This window comes from Hordeum vulgare, chromosome 2H (assembly GCF_904849725.1).
Source record: "Hordeum vulgare subsp. vulgare chromosome 2H, MorexV3_pseudomolecules_assembly, whole genome shotgun sequence".
NCBI classification, from domain to species: domain Eukaryota; kingdom Viridiplantae; phylum Streptophyta; class Magnoliopsida; order Poales; family Poaceae; genus Hordeum; species Hordeum vulgare.
In genome coordinates, this window is record NC_058519.1 from 381,180,039 (window position 1) to 381,198,904 (window position 18,866).

General features: G+C 46.4%; 2 protein-coding genes across 2 annotated transcripts; both read left to right on the forward strand.

Annotated features, from left to right (window-relative positions):
• The first annotated feature begins 10,473 nt into the window (after positions 1-10,473).
• LOC123430118 lies at positions 10,474-14,309 on the forward strand. The gene is made up of 3 exons (XM_045114023.1): positions 10,474-13,007; positions 13,092-13,179; positions 13,281-14,309. The coding sequence occupies exons 1-3, from the start codon at positions 12,874-12,876 to the stop codon at positions 14,037-14,039; spliced, it is 981 nt and encodes a 326-aa protein (XP_044969958.1). The 5' UTR covers positions 10,474-12,873; the 3' UTR covers positions 14,040-14,309.
• On the forward strand, positions 14,084-17,620 carry LOC123427430. Its single transcript, XM_045111476.1, has 6 exons — positions 14,084-14,092; positions 14,225-14,533; positions 14,649-14,861; positions 14,949-15,041; positions 15,155-15,259; positions 17,087-17,620. Exons 1-6 carry the CDS (start codon positions 14,084-14,086, stop codon positions 17,462-17,464), a joined length of 1,107 nt encoding a protein of 368 aa, XP_044967411.1. The 3' UTR covers positions 17,465-17,620.
• The last annotated feature ends 1,246 nt before the right edge of the window (positions 17,621-18,866 follow it).

Consider the following 18,866-nt stretch of genomic DNA (forward strand, 5'->3'; position numbering starts at 1 on the left):
GATATGATATGGCCATCATCTTGTGCTTCTTGATCTCCATCACCAAAGCACCGGCACGATCTTCTTGTCACCGGCGCCACACCATGATCTCCATCAACGTGTAGCCATCGAGGTTGTCGTGCTACTTATGCTATTACTACTAAAGCTACGTCCTAGCAATATAGTAAATGCATCTGCAAACACAAACGTTAGTTTAAAGACAACCCTATGGCTCCTGACGGTTGCCATAGCATTGACGTGCAAGTCGATATTAACTATTACAACATGATCATATCATACATCCAATATATCACATCACATCATTGGCCATATCATATCACAAGCATACCCTGCAAAAACAAGTTAGACGTCCTCTAATTTGTTGTTGCATGTTTTACGTGGCTGCTATGGGTATCTAGTATGATCGCATCTTACTTACGCAAAAACCACAACAGAGATGCGCAAATTGCTAGTTAACCTCTCCAAGGACCGCCTCGGTCAAAACCAATTCAACTAAAGTTGAAGAAACTGACACCCGCCAGTCATCTTAATGAAACAAGGTTGCATGTTAGTCGATGAAACCAGTCTCTCGTAAGCGTACGAGTAATGTCGGTCCGGGCCGCTTCAATCCAACAATACCGCCAAATCGAGAAAAGACTAAGGAGGGCAGCAAATCGAACATCACCGTCCACAAAACCTTTTGTGTTCTACTCGAGATAACATCTACGCATGAACCTAGCTCATGATGCCACTGTTGGGGAACATTGCATAGGAAACAAAAAATTTCCTACGCACACGAAGAGCTATCATGGTGATGTCCATCTACGAGAGGAGATTTGGATCTATGTACCCTTGTAGATCGTACAACAGGAAGCGTTAAGAAACGCGGTTGATGTAGTGGAATGTCTTCACGTCCCTTGAACTTCCCAACGAACCGTCCCTCGAACTGTCCCGTGATCCATCCCACGATCCTTTCCGATCTAGTGTCGAACGGACGACACCTCCGCGTTCAGCACACGTACAGGTCGATGATGATATCGGCCTTCTTGATCCAGCAAGCAAGATGGATAAGTAGATGAGTTCTCTGGTAGCGTGAACGCGCTCCGGTGGTGGTGATGATCTACTCCTGCAGGGCTCCGCCCGAGCCCCGCAGAAATTCGATCTAGAGGTAGAACTATGTGGTCTAGGGTTGAGTTGCACGTGGCAAAAGTTGTCTCAAATCATCCCTAAAACACCACTATCTATAGGAGGGAGGGGGAGGGGCTTGCCTTGAGGGCCAATCCCTCAAGGGGTGCGCCGTCGCTAGGGAGGAGGAGGACTCCTCCTCCAATTCGGTTTGGGGAAGGAGGAGTCCTCCTCTTCCTTCCCACCTCCCCTTTTCCCTTCCGTTTTTCTTTTCTTTTTGGTATTTCTTTAAGTGGCGCCATGGGCCCCTTGGGCTCACTCCACCATCCCACTAGGGCCTTGTTGCACCACCCTATGGCCTTGGGCTCACTCACGGGTGGGTGGGTCCCTCCCGGTGAACTCCCGGTACACTGCCGGAATTGCCCAAAACATTCCAGTAAACAAATGAAACCATCCTATATATCAATCTTCGTTTCCGGACCATTCTGGAAATCCTCGTGACATCTGTGATCTCGTCCGGGACTCCGAACAACATTTGGTAACCACACATATAACTCAACTATACTATAACATCGCCGAACCTTAAGTGTGCAGACCCTGCGGGTTCGAGAACTATGTAGACATGCCCCGAGGCACTCCTCGGTCAATATCCAATAGCGGGACCTGGATGCCCATATTGGATCCTACATATTCTCCGAAGATCTTATCGGTTGAACCTCAGTGTCAAGGATTCATATAATCTCGTATGTCATTCCCCTTGTCCTTCGATATGTTACTTGCCCGAGATTCTATCGTCAGTATCCGTATACCTATTATACCGGAAAGTCTCTTTACTCGTTCTATAATACAAGATCCCGTGACTTACACTTAGTCACATTGCTTTCAAGGCTTGTGTGTGATATTGTATTACCGAGTGGGCCCTGAGATACCTCTCCGTCATACGGAGTGACAAGTCCCAGTCTTGATCCATACTAACTCAACGGACACCTTTCGAGATACCTGTAGAGCACCTTCATAGTCACTCAGTTACGTTGTGACGTTTGATACACCCAAGGCATTCCTCCAGTGCCAGTGAGTTATATGATATCATGGTGATAGGAACAAATACTTGACACGCAGAAAACAATAGCAATAAAACGACACGATCAATATGCTACGTTCATAGTTTGGGTCTAGTGCATCACATGATTCTCCTAATGATGTGATCCAGTCATCAAGTGACAACACTTGCATATAGCCAGAAAACCTTGACTATCAAGGGACATTGTTTTGTCTATGTATCCACACATGTATCTATGTTTTCATTCAATACAACTATAGCATGGATAATAAACGATTATCTTTAAACAGGAAATATAATAATAACTATTTATCATTGCCTCTAGGGCATATTTCCAACATAATCATCTATTTTAATTAATTAATTAATATAAATAATTATTTATTTACTTTATTTTATTATTATTATTATTAAAACATATATATATATATAATTTATTTTATATATTTATTTTTAACAGTTTTAGAGGGGGGTCCGTGGGCCCCCTCCGTCATCCTCACTAAAAAAGGGTTAGTGGGGTGAGGTTAATTCCCCCCACTAACCAGCTCGGTTTCGGGCTAGGGTGTCCAGAACCAGGGGCGCGCCGGGTACACGGTGGCGGCGGCCAGGGCCGTCGGTGGCCATGGAAGCCGGGGGGCAGCATGGCACGAGGCGACGGTCGTTGGTCGCCGGAACGGCAATGGGAAGGGAAAATTGCAGGGGGGTGGCTCACATTGAACGTAAGGGATTGGCAATGTGTGTGAGGAGCAGCGATGACCGGCGACGGAGGGGCCGGCGGGGGAGCGAGGCGGGCGGTTGAGGATCCGGCGAGCCAACGCCAGAGCCGGCCGGCGTCGAGGTGATGGAGAAGGAGGCCAGCGGATCCGGCGAGTAGAAAGCCGGGGCGAGGCGAGGCGATGTCGGTGGCGCGGCTCCACCATGGGGCCGGCGCGGGGCGGGGCGGCGTGGTGGTGAGGGACGTCGGGGCGGTGGTGCAACGGCGAGGTGGGTGGAGGAGAGGGCCCGGTGAGGAGGCGGCGACGGGGCAGCTCCTGACGGCGACTAGGAGAGGTGGTGTGGCCGGCGGCCGGATCCGGCTGGAGGAGGACCGCCGGAGGCCGGTCGGTGTGGGGGCGGTGGGCGCTGGAGCCGGGGGCCTCGGCCGGAGGCGGGGGAGGCCGGTGGGGATGGGGAGCACTGGGGTGAGCGAGGGGATCAGGGGAGGCTGGCGTGGTTCCTGGCGCGGGGAGAGGCGAGCGAGGCTGCGTGGGGGTGGGAGCGAGGGGACATGGGGCTTCGCTCGGGGTGGGCAACGAGGGGAGTGGGGATCCCCTCGTGCGGGTGGATCGATCGGGGGAACGAGGGAGGATCCCCTCGTGGTGGGCAGTGGCGGCGGGTGGTGGGGAGGAGTGGGGCGGTGGGGTGGTTGGATAGGGTTAGGAGGGGGGTTAAGTACCCCCCCCCCCCCGGTTAATGGGCTCAAAGGGGCCGGTTTACATGGGCCGGCCCAGGTGGGGTGGGAATTTCTTTTTTTCTTCTTTTGTGTTTCTTTTGTAACAGCTTTTGTTGTTTTGTTATACATTTGTAAACAATATATTTTGTAAAAATATGATACAATGCCCATTATTATTAGAGTAACTTTATACACTGCCACAATTGTTTTGGGAGCCTTTTGAAAATTATTTAGAAACCACGTAATTAGAAAGGGGTATTTAGAAAAACGAATTGGCATCTATTTTAAATATTTCGAGGCACGAAATGCAATTCTATAAAAGCTTAGGGGATATCTGTAACACATCAAACATTATTGTTTCATTGTTTGAATAAACATTATTTTGACTTTAACTTAAATATGAAATTTGCTTTGATTTTTATTAAGTGAGAATTTATTGTAGGTAAACTTGATGACGTGATAGAATTAGTGTGTGGTTAGTGTAGCTTAATTTATGGGGGCGTCACACCTCTCTTCTTACATCTCTCACACTCAGCTTGTGTGCGCTTAGTAGTAACATGGCCACTATAATTGCAGACCTCCATGGTTCGCGAAGAGGATTAATGTTACCAGCAGGGGGCAGGATGATCTCCCTTCGGGAGAGTAGAATTCTTCCCCGTAGTGCGTGGGTCACTCGTCTCACCAGATTCCGGTCCCCATCGCTCATGAGGAGGAGCTACAGGCTGCTTCCTCCCATCCGCTTCATCCCACCTCTCGAATCCAGCATCGTGAGATCCGAAGGCCCTCGTCGTCGAGGAAGTCCCCGTCTCTGTCTTGCGCTTCACACGTTGGTGTCAGGTCGCGGCCGCAGTTGCGGTCGAAGCGTCCCGCACCTCGTCCATGGCGCCGACACCAAATCCCTCCCCCCTCATAGTAGTGGTATTTCTCTCGAAGCTAACAGGATGAAGGAGAGAGGAAGAAGCAACTACTTGAGCAAACGACCAAGAATTGCCATGAATCTTGCCTTCCAACGAGGTGAAAGTCTGTCTAACTCTAGATCGGGCAAGAGACGGCACGTTCCACCAGTGGGAGCAACTCTCGTCAAGATTCGAAATGAGCGAGGAGGAACCTGTAGCCATATTAATACTTGTGGCGCTCGGCGAAACCCTAGGATCGCGTCGCCCATGGCGGTCCGATCTCTCCGAACTCACGTGGCTAACATCCAGGTCATGACGGACCGGACCACGCCCCACGATCCCTAGCCCTCCTGTCAGGTGCGGGGGATGGCCACGTGCCTCGCCCACACCCCTTCCAGCGTTCCCGTGTACCGCAGACGACGTGGCTGCCTTCCGGGGACAGTCCGTTGGTTGGCCTCGCGCCGACGACTCCTTGTCGGCATTGTTCGCTGGAAACCTATCACGTATTTTGATGAAATGATAGGTAAATGAGACGATGTGGCCTAGATTTATAAATTCTCCTTCACGAAGAGAAGGAGCACCGACGGTACCTCCCTGCGAATTGAGAAGCACGACGCGGAGCGCATCCCTGCGTGGCGGGACCACGCCGTCGACGAGTGTGGCCTGTCGCGTATTCGGCAGATCCGCCGCGTACGTCGTGCGCCAGCGTATGTCGCAAGCCATCAGCGTGCGTACTCGCTGCAGCGGAGGCTCGGTGCGGCCAGCGGCACGCCTTTTCTTTTAACTACCTTGTCACATTAATTTTTTTGTTTATGTGACATGATTACGTAACACATGCACATGTTGAAACACTGGAAACGGCGTTACCCAGTCCGGGATGCGCATATATCAAAGCAATTGCACATCCCATCCTACAGATATCGGAAAGAAAAAAGCTCTACGGTGGCGTGAAGAACGAAGCGTCAGATGGATATGTCAGACGGGTGCGTCCGTGCGTGCGTGTAAGCAGGTGTGAAGCTGACGCGCGCAGTGTAACAGAAAAGTGTGGTGTGCTTGCATGCGGCGCTGTCGAGCCGGGGCTGCACGCAGCATATTCACTTCCGTGCAGAAATTAAAGGTGCACCCACAACCGTTTTGGGGAAATTTGAAGCTCAGTCCACTAGAAATTGCAGTGGAGTAGTAGGCTCCTTTGTTGGGGGAGCGATTTGCGGAACCTCTTCAGTATGTATGGCTAAAACACTACTTTCTAATTTATTTATACTTACTGTTAGGAGCCCCTCCTAACCCATACTCGTACGGGCTCCAGCTCATGGGCTTGCCCCGTTCATGACACACCGATGCATCTACAAGCACACGGGAGAAGGCTACAATGGAGGTATCCAGTGATCACGGCTCAGTCGACAGCTACCCTTCTCTCCTATCTTCCTCTTCTCTCGTGAAACAGACTTTTGTCTCACTTTTGTAAATATAACGGCATCTTTAATAGAGATGTTAAATAAATTACGCATCTGATAAAAGGTTTTTAGCGCGCGTGACTGAATCGACAGTTCCAGCAAACACAAAAAAAATCTCGCGCATGCTAAAAATCACTCCACGTGCCGAATAGAATTGCATCGTGTGCTGCTTTTTTCAGTGTCCGCTACCGCGCGCTGAATACCGACTCGCCCGCACGAATGTCCACCAACCACCGGATCTGAAATATCCACTCGCGCGCACGACTTCCTCATCCTCTCCGACGACCCGTCGGCGCTCCCCCCGCGGTTCTCCACGGCGTGTGCCGCTTCCCCCTCTTCCCCAGTGGCTGCTGCTCCTTCCTCCGCCGCGGCCGCCCCTGGAGCGCCCCGTTCCACCGACGAACGACGTTCGGCGGGGGAAGCTATTTGTTATATTGAAGTTTAATTATTTGTTTGAGTTGTAATAATAATTAAACTATTTTTTGACAAATTATTTTATGTTTGTTTGATCTTCTTTGTTTCACATCAAATGCAAAATGTTATTTCTGCTCGGCGCGCGCTCTATTTTTGCCACGCCTGCTGAAGCGGCGCTCTCGCACGCTACAAATTTTCAACACCTGGTGAAGCAACTTGTAGCGCTGCGGCGTAGCGCGTCTGTTAGAGATGCTCTAAAGAAACGATTCATACAACCAACACATCAATCCGGAACATAACGACGACTAGAACAACAACACAATCATACCCAACAAAATAAGAGAAATGAGAAAAAAACGTCACCTAGTGGCAGTCGGCGAGCGGCACTACGAAGACGATAAGAGCAACTCCAATGGGCCGACCCAAACGGATGCGTAGTTTGTCCGTTTTTTGTCTGTTCGAAGCCGGTGCTCGGTTTTACATATGGGTCGGCTAGTCCAACCAACGCAGGCCTCGACGTAAATTTCAAATGCGGACTTAAAAAAAGACTGCCAAAACAACGATAATTTAGCATTTAAAACCCTGACAACAGTCGGCCCAAGTCCACATAAACTTAATTAAACATAATTAAATATAACAAAAAAAGTCGCCCTCGCCGCACGGACTACCCTAGGCGTCGTCATCCTCCTCGTCCTCGGGGGCGGTGAGGTCGGTGAGCTCCGGTGCCGGCCCAGCCCAGGGGAACGTCGTCGTCCTCATCCTCCTCAGGGGCGGGAGCACCGGCGGCTGGGGCGCAGGCTGTCGGGCTCGCTCCTCCGCCCCCCTCTCCCGACGCTCATCCTCCTCCTCCTACGCATAGCGGCGCTCCAGCTTCATTTTTGCCTCGGCCTAGGAGCGCTCGTCCACCAGCACGTGCGTCTTCCAGTGTAGGAGATACGCCGTCTTCTGCTCCGGTATGGTACCAAGCCAGATGGGAGGCATGGACACCCACTCCCGGAGCTGGCCGGTCCACTCGTAGCGCTGTGTCTAGTGCTCCTCCGCCTCGACCTTGGGCTCGAGAAGCGTCGGACACGCTGGCGGAGGAGGCAGGACGCAGTCGCCCACCGTGGATAGCATGAGGGCCTCCACGAGGCCCTCCCAGTGCGCGTCCTCGTCGCGCTTGCTCTCCTCGATGGCGTTGGCCAATGCCTCCTCCATGGTGAACCAAACCTCCCAGTTTGGGGAGTCGACCGCGTAGGATGGACGTCATCGCTGGTTGGGGTGAGCAGCTCGCCTCCTCCGCATGTGCGCGAATGGACCGGGGCACCACAGGCACAAGGATGCGGTGGGAGTGCACACCCTAATCGCGTCTGCTCTCCTCGATGGCGTTGGTCAATGCCTCCTCCATGGCGAAGCAAACCTCCCAGTTTGGGGAGTCGACCGCGTAGGATGGATGTCATCGCTGGTTGGGGGTGAGCAGCTCGCGTCCTCCGCCTACCCGCGCATGGACCGGGGCACCGCAGGCATAAGGATGCGGTGGGATTCTAGATGCCAACCATGCAGCAGGTTGACATCTGGATAGGGGAGGGTCTGCCGGTGCCATCGACCTTGGTGAACCGGAATGTATAAGTGCTCGCGTTCCAGCGGTGGCGCAATGCGGCGAGGTGGTGCCAGCCTCCGGGACGAACTAGCGCCCAGGGTGAGCTTTCCCTTGCCTTTGCTGAAGAATCCCATGGCGGATGGTGGTGGGAGCTGGCTAGGGCTAGGCTTTCTCTCCGCCGGTAGGGGAGCATGGGTGGCCAGATGAGGATTGGGAGGAGAAGTGGATGAGGCCGACCCCACATGCTTGAATTAAAAAGGACGACGACCGACAGTTTCCAGCCACTGCCAGGCGGGCCCGAGTTAGGTTAGCACATTTAATACGACCACGGGTGGTGGTTGTGTGGCCGACAGGTGGACCCGTGGTGGGCGCGGGGAGAACGCGGGGTGCGTCCAGTTTGTGTGTGTGAGGACGCAAATCCGGCCCAAATTTGGGCCTAAAATGGGTCAGCATGGACATCTGGTGGACATCATTTCGGTTTGCTTCGACATTGTAGGCCACCATTTTTGTCCATGGCGACCCAAAAGGACACGCGCGGACAAAATGGTTCGCGCGGGGTTGCTCTAGGTCATGTGTAGTAGCGAAAAGCACATCCAACATGGTAGCGAGTTGATCATGGTCCCACTGCCTAAAAAGCGGATGCCAATGCTGCAGGAAGGCCATGAATTTGAAGGAGTCAGAGGCCTGCACTGGAAAGTGGAAACACCCACTCAATAACCATCTTATTATGAGCCGTCCAGATAGTCCATGACATACCCGTGAAAATAAGCCAGAACAAGTGGTGATGTGACCCATTGTGGGTGCCCCTTGTTTGTAGGAATTCCGCGAGGTCCCGAGCCTCCTAGTCGGGACCTAGTGCCTCGCGTATGAATGTTCAAAGGACCCGTGTGGCCATACAAAAGAAAAGGATATGGGTCCCCGTCTCATAGACTGAGCATAATGTGTGCATGCCATTCCCTGGTCCATGCCACTTAAGCACCTCAGTCCATGAGGGAATGCGGTCTCGCAATAGTTTCCACATAAAGATCTTGATATTCAGGGGCAAATGTGCCTTCCTACCTTCCTCTTGCCCCTATTGCAAGCTTTTATGTTCTTATCCTCCATTGTGTAATTCCTCTATAATCAATACTCTATACTAATACTCGTGTGAGAGATCGATCTAAAACAAGCTAGCCCCTGTCACCTCTCTTAAACCTGGTATCATAGATCAGACAACACTCCTTCCCTTGCGTTTCATCAAGCTCGTCCTCGTCGGGAGGCCATGTATTCGTCCATCCAGGAGTATCTCGAGAGGCTCGACACCTACACCAACGTCATCAGGTCCCACTACAAGAAACTTGTTAATCCATGGCAGATATGTCATGACGTTCCTAGAATCCGTCACAGATTCTGACGATCTACCGACATCTGTCACTATTACCGTCACCGATTTGTAGGCCGCGACTGGATGGGGAAACATCGGGCCCTTGCTGACGGATGTCGATCCACCGTCACGGATACTGTCACGAATCGACCAAGTGGGCTTTCCCGAGCCTGGAGTTTTTTTTTGTTATACACCATTCAGATCGTCACGGATTGTGCTCCTCCTGATGTGGCGTACATGCCCTTTCCTTGGCCCATATTTTGCTCAAAAGAAAACAGAGAAAACTTATCCCGATTCTCAGATCCTCCAGATCCCATCGGCCGTCGCCGTTGCCGCCGCCAGTGCCACCGACGACTGCCCGGGCCTCCAGATCCGGCGGGGTGGTCCGTCTCGGCGCCATCCTCGGGATCCCGTCGGCCTCCCGCCTCGCCGCCGCCCAGCCGTGCTGTGCCGACGAGCGAGTCTCCATCAGCCATTGTCGCTCCAACGATCCATCCGCTCGTCCGCCATTGCCGCACATACAAGCCAGCCGTTGCCTGCAGTTGTTGCACAGAAGACTCTTCCGTTCTTCCCCACATCAACTTCAACCAGGAGCGAGCGGTATGTGAGAGACATGTTCAACCATATTTTTTTACTATTGCAGCAGTTCCCGTATGTAGGAGAGAACTCACCATCATAAAAAATTAGAAGTATTGCAGCAGTTCCCTTATGTGTATTGAAACGGCCAAATGGATGGTGTGTGCTCTTACAGATCAAAATTATGAGACAATAACATACAGTAAGCCGAAGTTAATTAATGTTATACTTAAGAAGATGGTTATAGCTTTTGGACTACATATACTATACATATGTGATAACCCTCATCGTGTGTTCCAAATTGATGCATAAGAAAACAGAGAGGAGGTTTGCTCCTGCTTCATAAGCTATGAACTGAAGCCTACCGATGGCACTCAGAATCCTTTTTAATGTCGAATAATCAGTGAAATATAGTCAAGTGGTGTATGTTCCGTTGTCACAGCAAAATCAATATTATTTTCATGAATTGTTCAACATAGTGCCAAACAGTATAATTTAATTCAGAACTTATTTTAGTTTTCTATACCATACACCTTAATTTGATGGCAGGGTAAACTTTTGACTGAGTTGATTATTTTTTTGCAATGCAGATGGATAGACATTGGATTCATGATACTTTATTTTCCCGTGAGTACATCAAAGGTGTCAAAGAATTGATGAACTTCATTCAAGAGAAATTCAGCGAGGATGATAAAGTTCTCTGCCCATGTATAAAATGCCTTAATCATACGTACCAGCATCAGACCGTTGCGCACACGCACATATTGACGTATGGCATGGAAAGTACATACACTCGCTGGATATATCACGGAGAAGACTTCGATGTAGATGTTATTGAACATCCTGTTGATGTGCATGACACGAAGGATGGTGAGAATGGCGCTGACCGGTTTGAAGAGATGTTTGAAGACCTCCGCACAGCAGTAGAACAACCTCAAAGTGAAACTAAAAATCAAGAAGCTAATAATGGTGGAAACCCTTCTGAGAACGAGTCTTTTTTGAAGAATGTGATGAAGGAGGCAAAACGGCAGCTTTATCATGGTTGTACCAAGTTTTCAAGGTTCTCCTTTGTGGTAAAGCTTCTTCACTTGAAGTCATGCCATAGGATCCCGAATAGTGCATTTACTGAAATTTTGAAGTTGTTAGCTGAAGCATTCCCAAAACCCAATACTCTTCCCAAATCGTATAAGGAAGCAAAGAATCTTCTAAAGGAATTAGGACTTGGGTACGAGTCTATACATGTGTGCTTCAATAATTGCATTCTGTTCCCAAAGCAATATGCCAATCATGACAACTGCCCAGTTTGTGGCTTATCAAGGTGGAAACACCCTGCTAGAAGGAAGATTCCACCAAAAGTGTTGAGGCATTTTCCATTGGTGCCTAGGCTAAGGAGGATGTTTCTTTCCAAAAAGGTGCTGAAGACGCACAATGGCATAAGCTAAAGAGGCAACCCAGTGAGAATGAATTGAGTGTTCCAGCCGACGGTGACGCATGGAAAGATTTTGATGAATCCAGAATTTGCAAACGATGCCAGAAATTTTAGGCTTGGCATTTCCACTGATGGGTTCAACCCTTTTGGAAATTTCAACGCAACATATAGTATGTCGCCTGTATTTGTTATACCATATAACCTTCCACCTTGGGCATGCATGGATCAGTCAATTTCATGATGGCTTTGTTGATTCCAGGTCCCAAATCACCTGGCAAGCACTTCGATGTCTTTCTACAACCACTTGTAGAAGAATTACTTGATCTTTGGGAGGGTGTGCGTACATATGATGCTCTTAGTGGAAAAATGTTTGATCTTCATGCTGCAGTTCTATGGTGCATTCATGATTACCCAGCTCTGAGCACTCTTTCAGGGTGTACCACAAGAGGCTATTTTGCATGTATTCATTGTGACAAACACCCTCTTTCGTATAGCCTAAGGAGTAAAATTGGTTATATTGGTCACTATCGTTTCCTTCCAAGGGGTCATCATTTGCGGAGAAACAATGAAGTTGTTGGTCTTCATGAAAGAAATGATGAGCCAGGTAAATTCTCCGAGGAAGAGTTGCAAGCAGAATTGGAGAAGGTTGGACCTAGGAGACAACAAGAAAGTAGGAAAAGGAAGCGTTCTGACATGGGCAGCAAGAAGGATCATGTGCCAATTTGGGGCCGGAGGGTTTGTTTGTGGGATTTGAAGTATTGGGAAAAGTTGAAGCTGTGACACAATCTTGATGTCATGCACATTGAGAAAAATATATGTGAAAACCTCATTGGGACAATTCTGAATTTGGAGGGTAAGACAAAGCACACACTTAATGCTAGGATTGATCTCAAAGATTTGAATATTAAAGAGAAGTTGCAATTGAGGAAGTAAGGAAACTCATATGTGATGCCTCCTGCCCGATATACCTTATCTAAAGAACAAGTGATTGCATTTTGTCAATTTTTACGGGAGTTAAAGTTTCCGGATGGGTTTTCTTCCAACATATCAAGATGCACAAGTGCAGATGGAACCAAGGTGCAAGGCCTAAAAACACATGATTGTCATATTCTTCTGCAAAGAATCATACCTGCCGGCATGAGAGGATTTTTGGACAGTGATATATATGAAGCAATAGCTGAGTTAGGCAAGTTTTTCAGGGAATTGTGCAGCAAAACTCTTAATAGGGATGTCTTGGCTGAAATGAAGAAGGAAATCCCTGTAATTTTGTGCAAGCTTGAGAAAAATTCCCGCCTGCATTCTTTGATGTGATGGTGCACCTTGCCGTACATTTACCTGAAGAGGCATTGCTCCGAGGTCCCGTACAATATGGGTGGTTGTACCCAGTTGAAAGAAGGCTATATACTTTAAAGCGTTATGTGAGGAATAGGGCGCGACCAGAAGGTTCGGTTGCCGATGCATATATTGCGGATGAATGCCTCGCATTTTGCTCCAAGTACATGGATGATGTTGAAACACTATCTAATCAGAAACCAAGAAATGTAGGCTTTTCGGATCAAGAAGCCTATGGTGTTGATGTTTTTGGGCATGGAGTTAATTTTACTTCAGGATATGAATATGAATATGTGCATGAGAAAAAAGAATTTGACCAGATGGTGGTATGTGTTGAACAATTGTGATCAAGCTAAGAAATATATCGAGTATGTTGTCACATCTGAGACTTGTGTATGTTGCATTTGTGTTGTACATAAGTGATCTTGAGACTAATTTGTTTTATTTTACAGTATGTTCATAGATGAGTTAAAGAGAAAACGGTTGCCGGACAGTGATAAAGAGCTTCAACAAATATTTCAGACATGGTTCAGGAACTATGTAAGTTTTCATTCACATCTAGTTATAATGTTTGGTTGTCAAATTTCACTACAAATTCTAATGGATGTGTTTGTGTGTTGTTGCGGATGATGAGATTGCAGGATGAGGGTGTTGAAGAGGTAGATGAAGATCTCTTTGCCTTGGCATGTGGTCCTGATCGGAGAGTCCGGAAATTCCCATCGTGCATAGTGAATGGGATTCGATTTAGCACTGTTGACCATGATAGCAACAAGAGGACACAGAACAGTGGAGTCATGACCGAAGGTGAACATGACTGTAAGATCATAGATTTTTATGGAACCTTGAAAGAGATCATTCAGTTAGATTATAACTTAGAAGATAGGTCAGTTGTTTTGTTTAAATGTGATTGGTTTAAACTTGATGGAAAGAAGACTGAACTTAAAAATGATGGTTTTTTCAAAAGCATACATGTTGGAAGTTGGTGGTACAAGGACGATTCTTTGATTCTAGCTACTCAGGCTAGTAAGGTCGTTTATTTGCCAGACACGAAGTATGGGAAAAATTGGCAAGTTGTGCAAACATTCGACCATAGGCATCTGTTCAATATTAGTGAAACAGAGGGTGTACCTTTTAGTGGTCCTGCATATCAAGAGGAGGAGTGTTGTGAAAAAGAGGGTAGGAGAACATCAGTTTCCGACCTTACATCTGAGAAGCCTTTGCATAGACATGATGAGCAAGGCATAATTTTTGAAGCTGATGTAGTTGCCCACTTGATGAAAGAAAAAACTACGAAAGTGTATGAAGGTGGCAATGAAGATGAAGAAGATGATACAGGTCTGGAGTATTGCAGTGAAAACGAAGAAGGTGCCACAATGGATGTCGACAGCGATGACGAGTAGATGTTTTAATGTAGAAGGTACTATCTTCATTCTTCTTCTAGTGAATGACTACAGTTTAAATGCACTTATAATTTGAAATATTCGATAGTACCAGCTGTTTGAAATTACAGTTTAAAATTATCTATCTACCTACTGTTTGCATATGTGATTATGATCATTTTAGACCTTTGTGAAGGCACCCCAAGCTAGCCAACAGTTGTGGCCATGTACACTTCTTTGTAGGTCCAAAATCTTATGAGGAGCCAAGGGAAAGGGGCCCCAATTTGGGAAAAGGCCTAGAAAGGATCACTCGACGTCGGCAGGGTAAACTGCCGCTTGTCATTCCAGAAGGAAAATTAAGGCCGGAGTCACCTCTTCTTGCTGCAAAGTTTGCAACTGAATGCAATATCATAGTCAGACACCATTTGCCTGTGTTTAAGCGATGGAAGGATTACAAGGACGAACATGGAAATGTGCGAGATGGGATCTTCAGGAACTTTATAGGCAAAGTTGGTGTAAGTACATAGTCCATGCTTTTCTCCCTTAAAAGGCTAGCAACCTATCAAATTTGTGCTACTTTGTCAATTATGTGCAATCAAGATTCTTACACATGTTTTTTCATCCGACTAGAACCAGTTTCAGATGGATGTAGCTGATATGTCAGTTAGGAAGGCTTGTATAGAAATGTTGAAAATCGCGACTCGCCAACAACGACACAAGCTCAAAAAAGAATTTTTTGATCCTCACCCACTCCATCTGGTGACAAGAACTTCTCTTGTCCCCTCAATGACTGATGAGCAGTGGAATGAGCTGGTGGAAAGCTGGAAGGATCCCAAAAAGATGGTATGTTTTTTCCTGTAGACCAATCTCTCGCCTTCTACATGTTAATCTAGAAATTGTACCTTACATGTATTCATTCTCTTGATGTAGGGTTTATCTGAAATTAACAAAAATAATCGAGCTCAAGTTAAGTTTCACCACACTACTGGGGCACGTAGCTACGGAGTGCACTGTAATAATCTTGTAAGTCAAACATGTGGCTGTGGATGTGCATTGTGATGACAATTCTTCTTGACCATAGGTCCATGTAGTAACTGTCCATGATACTCCCTTCCCTTCATATAAATTATTTTCAGGGAGACAAATACAAAGATAAAGAACCTGATGACCTGGATTTGTTCAAGGAGTTCCACTATAGCAAGAAAAAGAAATGCTACAGTGATGTTGTGCAAGCTGCAATTGTAAGTCAGCTTTCAAAGACCAACCATCAGTTTTTACCTTTTGCACATATGCTCAATTAGATATGTTAGCTCTTCTCTATGAAAAGTATGGAACTATGTGTTGCTGATTTGTTGAGTTCACTGATTATTTCCGTATTGTTTTGTCTAGCAGCAGTTTTTGTTTGTTCGGATTTATGGAAAAGCATTTGAAATATTAATATTTGGAACATGTAATAGTTGGCACAATTATGAGTGCGACAAAAAGATGCAAACATATCTACGATCAATTTCTTCGGATTTATCAACATCATCAGTTAGCATATATTCGACCTAGTGGCATGAAGTAGCTAAAGTGAATATTGTATTTATAATTGGACAAACTTAAAATAATAGTAGTGATGTAGATATAAATCTTAGTTTTTAAAGAAGAGTGAATATGGACTGGGCGTCCATGTATATGGAGTGGGCGTCTACAAAATCAATCTAGGTACTATGCCAGGACCAGTGTAACTATTGAATTGAAAAAGAACAACATGTTACTGAAGCCTGTTGAAAATAATTTTCTGATCTGAACCCGCAAATAAAAAACCTGAAGGGCACGCGATTTGACATACTGCAGTGTTTTTTTCTTTTGAACTTAAAACCTGATTACTCTTTTTTCTATATAATATGAGGATGCTTTAAGTCATTATCTCTCTTTTCCTATATAATATACGTGGTGTCTTTATATAATCGTGACATCTAATACATCTTGACTATTCAATTACATGGGCATCTTTTTTCCCTTATACTTCAGAAAAGGGAGAACACACATGATTATTCATATGTATGATTTTTTTCTATTTTTATTAAAATACAGAGAAAGCACTTCATATTTTGGAACTTGGGTGTGTGTGATGATGGAATTTTAAAAAAATCACGATGGCCCTTTTCTTATGGCCCGAGGGTTCTTTGTGTACAAATCTCCTTTCTTAAATATTATAAAGTAGCTAGGTCTTTATTTTCTGTATGTACACGTTCAATTCTATACGTACTTCGTGTCTATATAAGTCAGGAACTTCTAATATATAGATCTTGACCATTGGATCTCATGGTTTAATTAATCTTGATGATGTGGATTGACGTAATCTTTTTTTTTATTTCATAAAGGGAAATCACACGTGATTATTTGTACGTATTATTTTATTTTTTATTTTCCAAGAGAAAAGGAGAAGGCACGTCATATTTTGGGACCTGGACATGTGTGATATTGCATTCAAAAAATCATGATGCCTCTTTCCTTATAGCATGCAGACTCTTTTTAAGGATGTTTTTCCTTTATATCTTACGACAATGTCTCTCTTTTTTGTACGTGTGTGATGATGGGATTTTCTTAAATCACAATGGCTCTTTCCAATTAGCATTAGGACTCTTCTTTCACGTGATCTCCTTTTCTATATTATAAAGTAGTTGTGTCTCACGATGGCTCTTTCCTTTAGCGTGAGGACTTTTTTTATGTGTTGTCCTGTTTTCTATTGTAATGTAGTTGTGTCTCTCTTTTTGTACATTTTGGTTCAATTCTTTACGTACATCATGTGTTTATATAAGTCAGGGACTTCTAACATATCTTAATCATTAAATTATGTTATCTCTTTTTCGTATAAGAAAATAGTGAAATACTGAGAATTATCCCTATTCTAAATGCATTGGTTGACTGGTTTTGGATCTACTATGAGTGGTGGAGCAGATTCACCAACAGAACTAACACTTTGTTGAGATGACTCTCTTATCACAAATTTCTACTTGTAAAGTACTTCTCTACTTGTGCTTAAGCTGTCTTATAACCGTGTTTGTTACTTGCATTGCTAGACTGAGATGGAAAACAAGACCTCTCAACCTACAGAAGATGATCCTCAATCTAAGTCTGCAACTGAGGTTGTAGCTGAAGTGCTTGCTAAGCACACTAAGAAGCCAAGGTTTCTTCAACATGTGGAGATCCACGACATCCATGCGAGATCCAGTGCTAGCAATTGTGAAGGGGAATTGGCTGCGGAGAATAGGAATCTTGAACTTCAGGAACATGTTGACACCTTGACCAAGTTGCTGAAGGAATCCGAAGAAGCAAGGATTAGGCAAGCCGAGGACAACATGAAGAGAAATGAGGAGAACAGGAAGAAGCAAGCTGAGATGGACAAAAAACTAGACTTTTTGCTAAGTCACATGCAACCAAGATCAGCTCAAGAGTAAGTTGCTTAGTCCAAACAAAAAAATGGTGGAAGCAATGTGAATGTGATATATTGCTGGAACCTACCTTCAAACTTTATTTTGTGAGGCTTTTGTTGTGCAAACTGCACACTAGCGGATGCAAACTTGCTGCATTCTGCTGCTCCAGGGTTAGTGGATGTGGAGATGCACGCTTAATGTTATGCTGGATCAGTATTTCTTAAGTGACTTATATTTTCTGTTGTTGTGCCTCTTAATTTGTCTGTGATGTTGTGCCCTTTTTTCAAGAGTGTTATTGGTTCTGGAAATGTAAGCTTAGTGATAGGATTGGAAACATGTTCTATCTACAAACAAAAATCGGCTGGGTAATATAAAAACCAACGGACCGGATGAAGTGGGCCTAGAAAAAGCGTTCTTGTTAAGCATAAGCGGCACAAATTTTAACGGGCTGGTGTGCTTGTTGGACACAGAAATGACTATCATCAGGCCCAAAGAAATATGCCAACCAATTGCACTACAAATGGGCTCAAAAGCCTTGACGGCCTAAAACGTATGGCCCAAAACTTATTGGGCCGATGGTCTGCACGCTGTCGCCATGTCAGATCCACATCATGTAAATCCATAACGGAGCAGTCCGTCACAAAGAAAGCGCGCCGCGGGCGGACCGAACGGGTTTTGGGGCTCATCGGTGACGGAACAATACCGTCATTATTGGTGACGGAAATACAAATCCGTCAAGGATTGTTGGGCGTGCAAATTATGACGCGATATAGGTGACGGATTCCGGGATCGTCACGCCTTACAATCGTCGACGGATTTTTGCTCTTCCGTGACGGCCGTCGACTGTCACAGATTAACAACTTTCTTGCAGTGTCCCTCGTCGAGACACTGGACGCCCATGTCGTCAATGGGGCCACTAGTATGCCTGCCATCCTCCGAAACCCAGCACTTCCAATCTCTTAGCCGAAGAACACAACCGACGCATCGACGCCCGTCCCTGGCGTCTATGGTTTCGCCACCAAGGCCTAGGAAGTGCTCGAGGTCATCCACGATGCACCCCCTGCATGCATTGTGATGGTGGCCGTCGCATGTTCGACGGATAACTCGAACCATGTTGTCGACCACCAGCCTCAATGAGGTTCGTGGAACCGCCACCATCGTGTCACCTGAGCACGCCGTTGACCTCAAAGACAAGGATCTTGAGCAGTTCGCTGACTCTGTCGTCGGCGCTGAGTCCCTTGACATCAAAGCCACCCATGATATTGTTGTGGTGACGGCCCTAGTTGTATCTGCCAACCTGGGCGAGTACGCGGCGGTGGAGACTCCTTCTGACGTCCTCAACAATACATCTGAGTGTTTCCTCATCCACCACAAAGGCCAAGAAGATCATAGAGGTTACCTGCATTGTGCCCCACGACTCCATCAC

Bases quoted from the DNA above. Each gene is read 5' to 3' on its own strand.
- LOC123430118 (XM_045114023.1), top strand. From the start codon at position 12,874: ATGGTGTTGATGTTTTTGGGCATGGAGTTAATTTTACTTCAGGATATG. The intron at 13,008-13,091 runs GTATGTTGTCAC...TTTATTTTACAG, and splicing joins CAAGCTAAGAAATATATCGA to TATGTTCATAGATGAGTTAA. The intron at 13,180-13,280 runs GTAAGTTTTCAT...ATGAGATTGCAG, and splicing joins AGACATGGTTCAGGAACTAT to GATGAGGGTGTTGAAGAGGT.
- LOC123427430 (XM_045111476.1), top strand. The intron at 14,534-14,648 runs GTAAGTACATAG...TCATCCGACTAG, and splicing joins ACTTTATAGGCAAAGTTGGT to AACCAGTTTCAGATGGATGT. The intron at 15,042-15,154 runs GTAAGTCAAACA...AATTATTTTCAG, and splicing joins GAGTGCACTGTAATAATCTT to GGAGACAAATACAAAGATAA.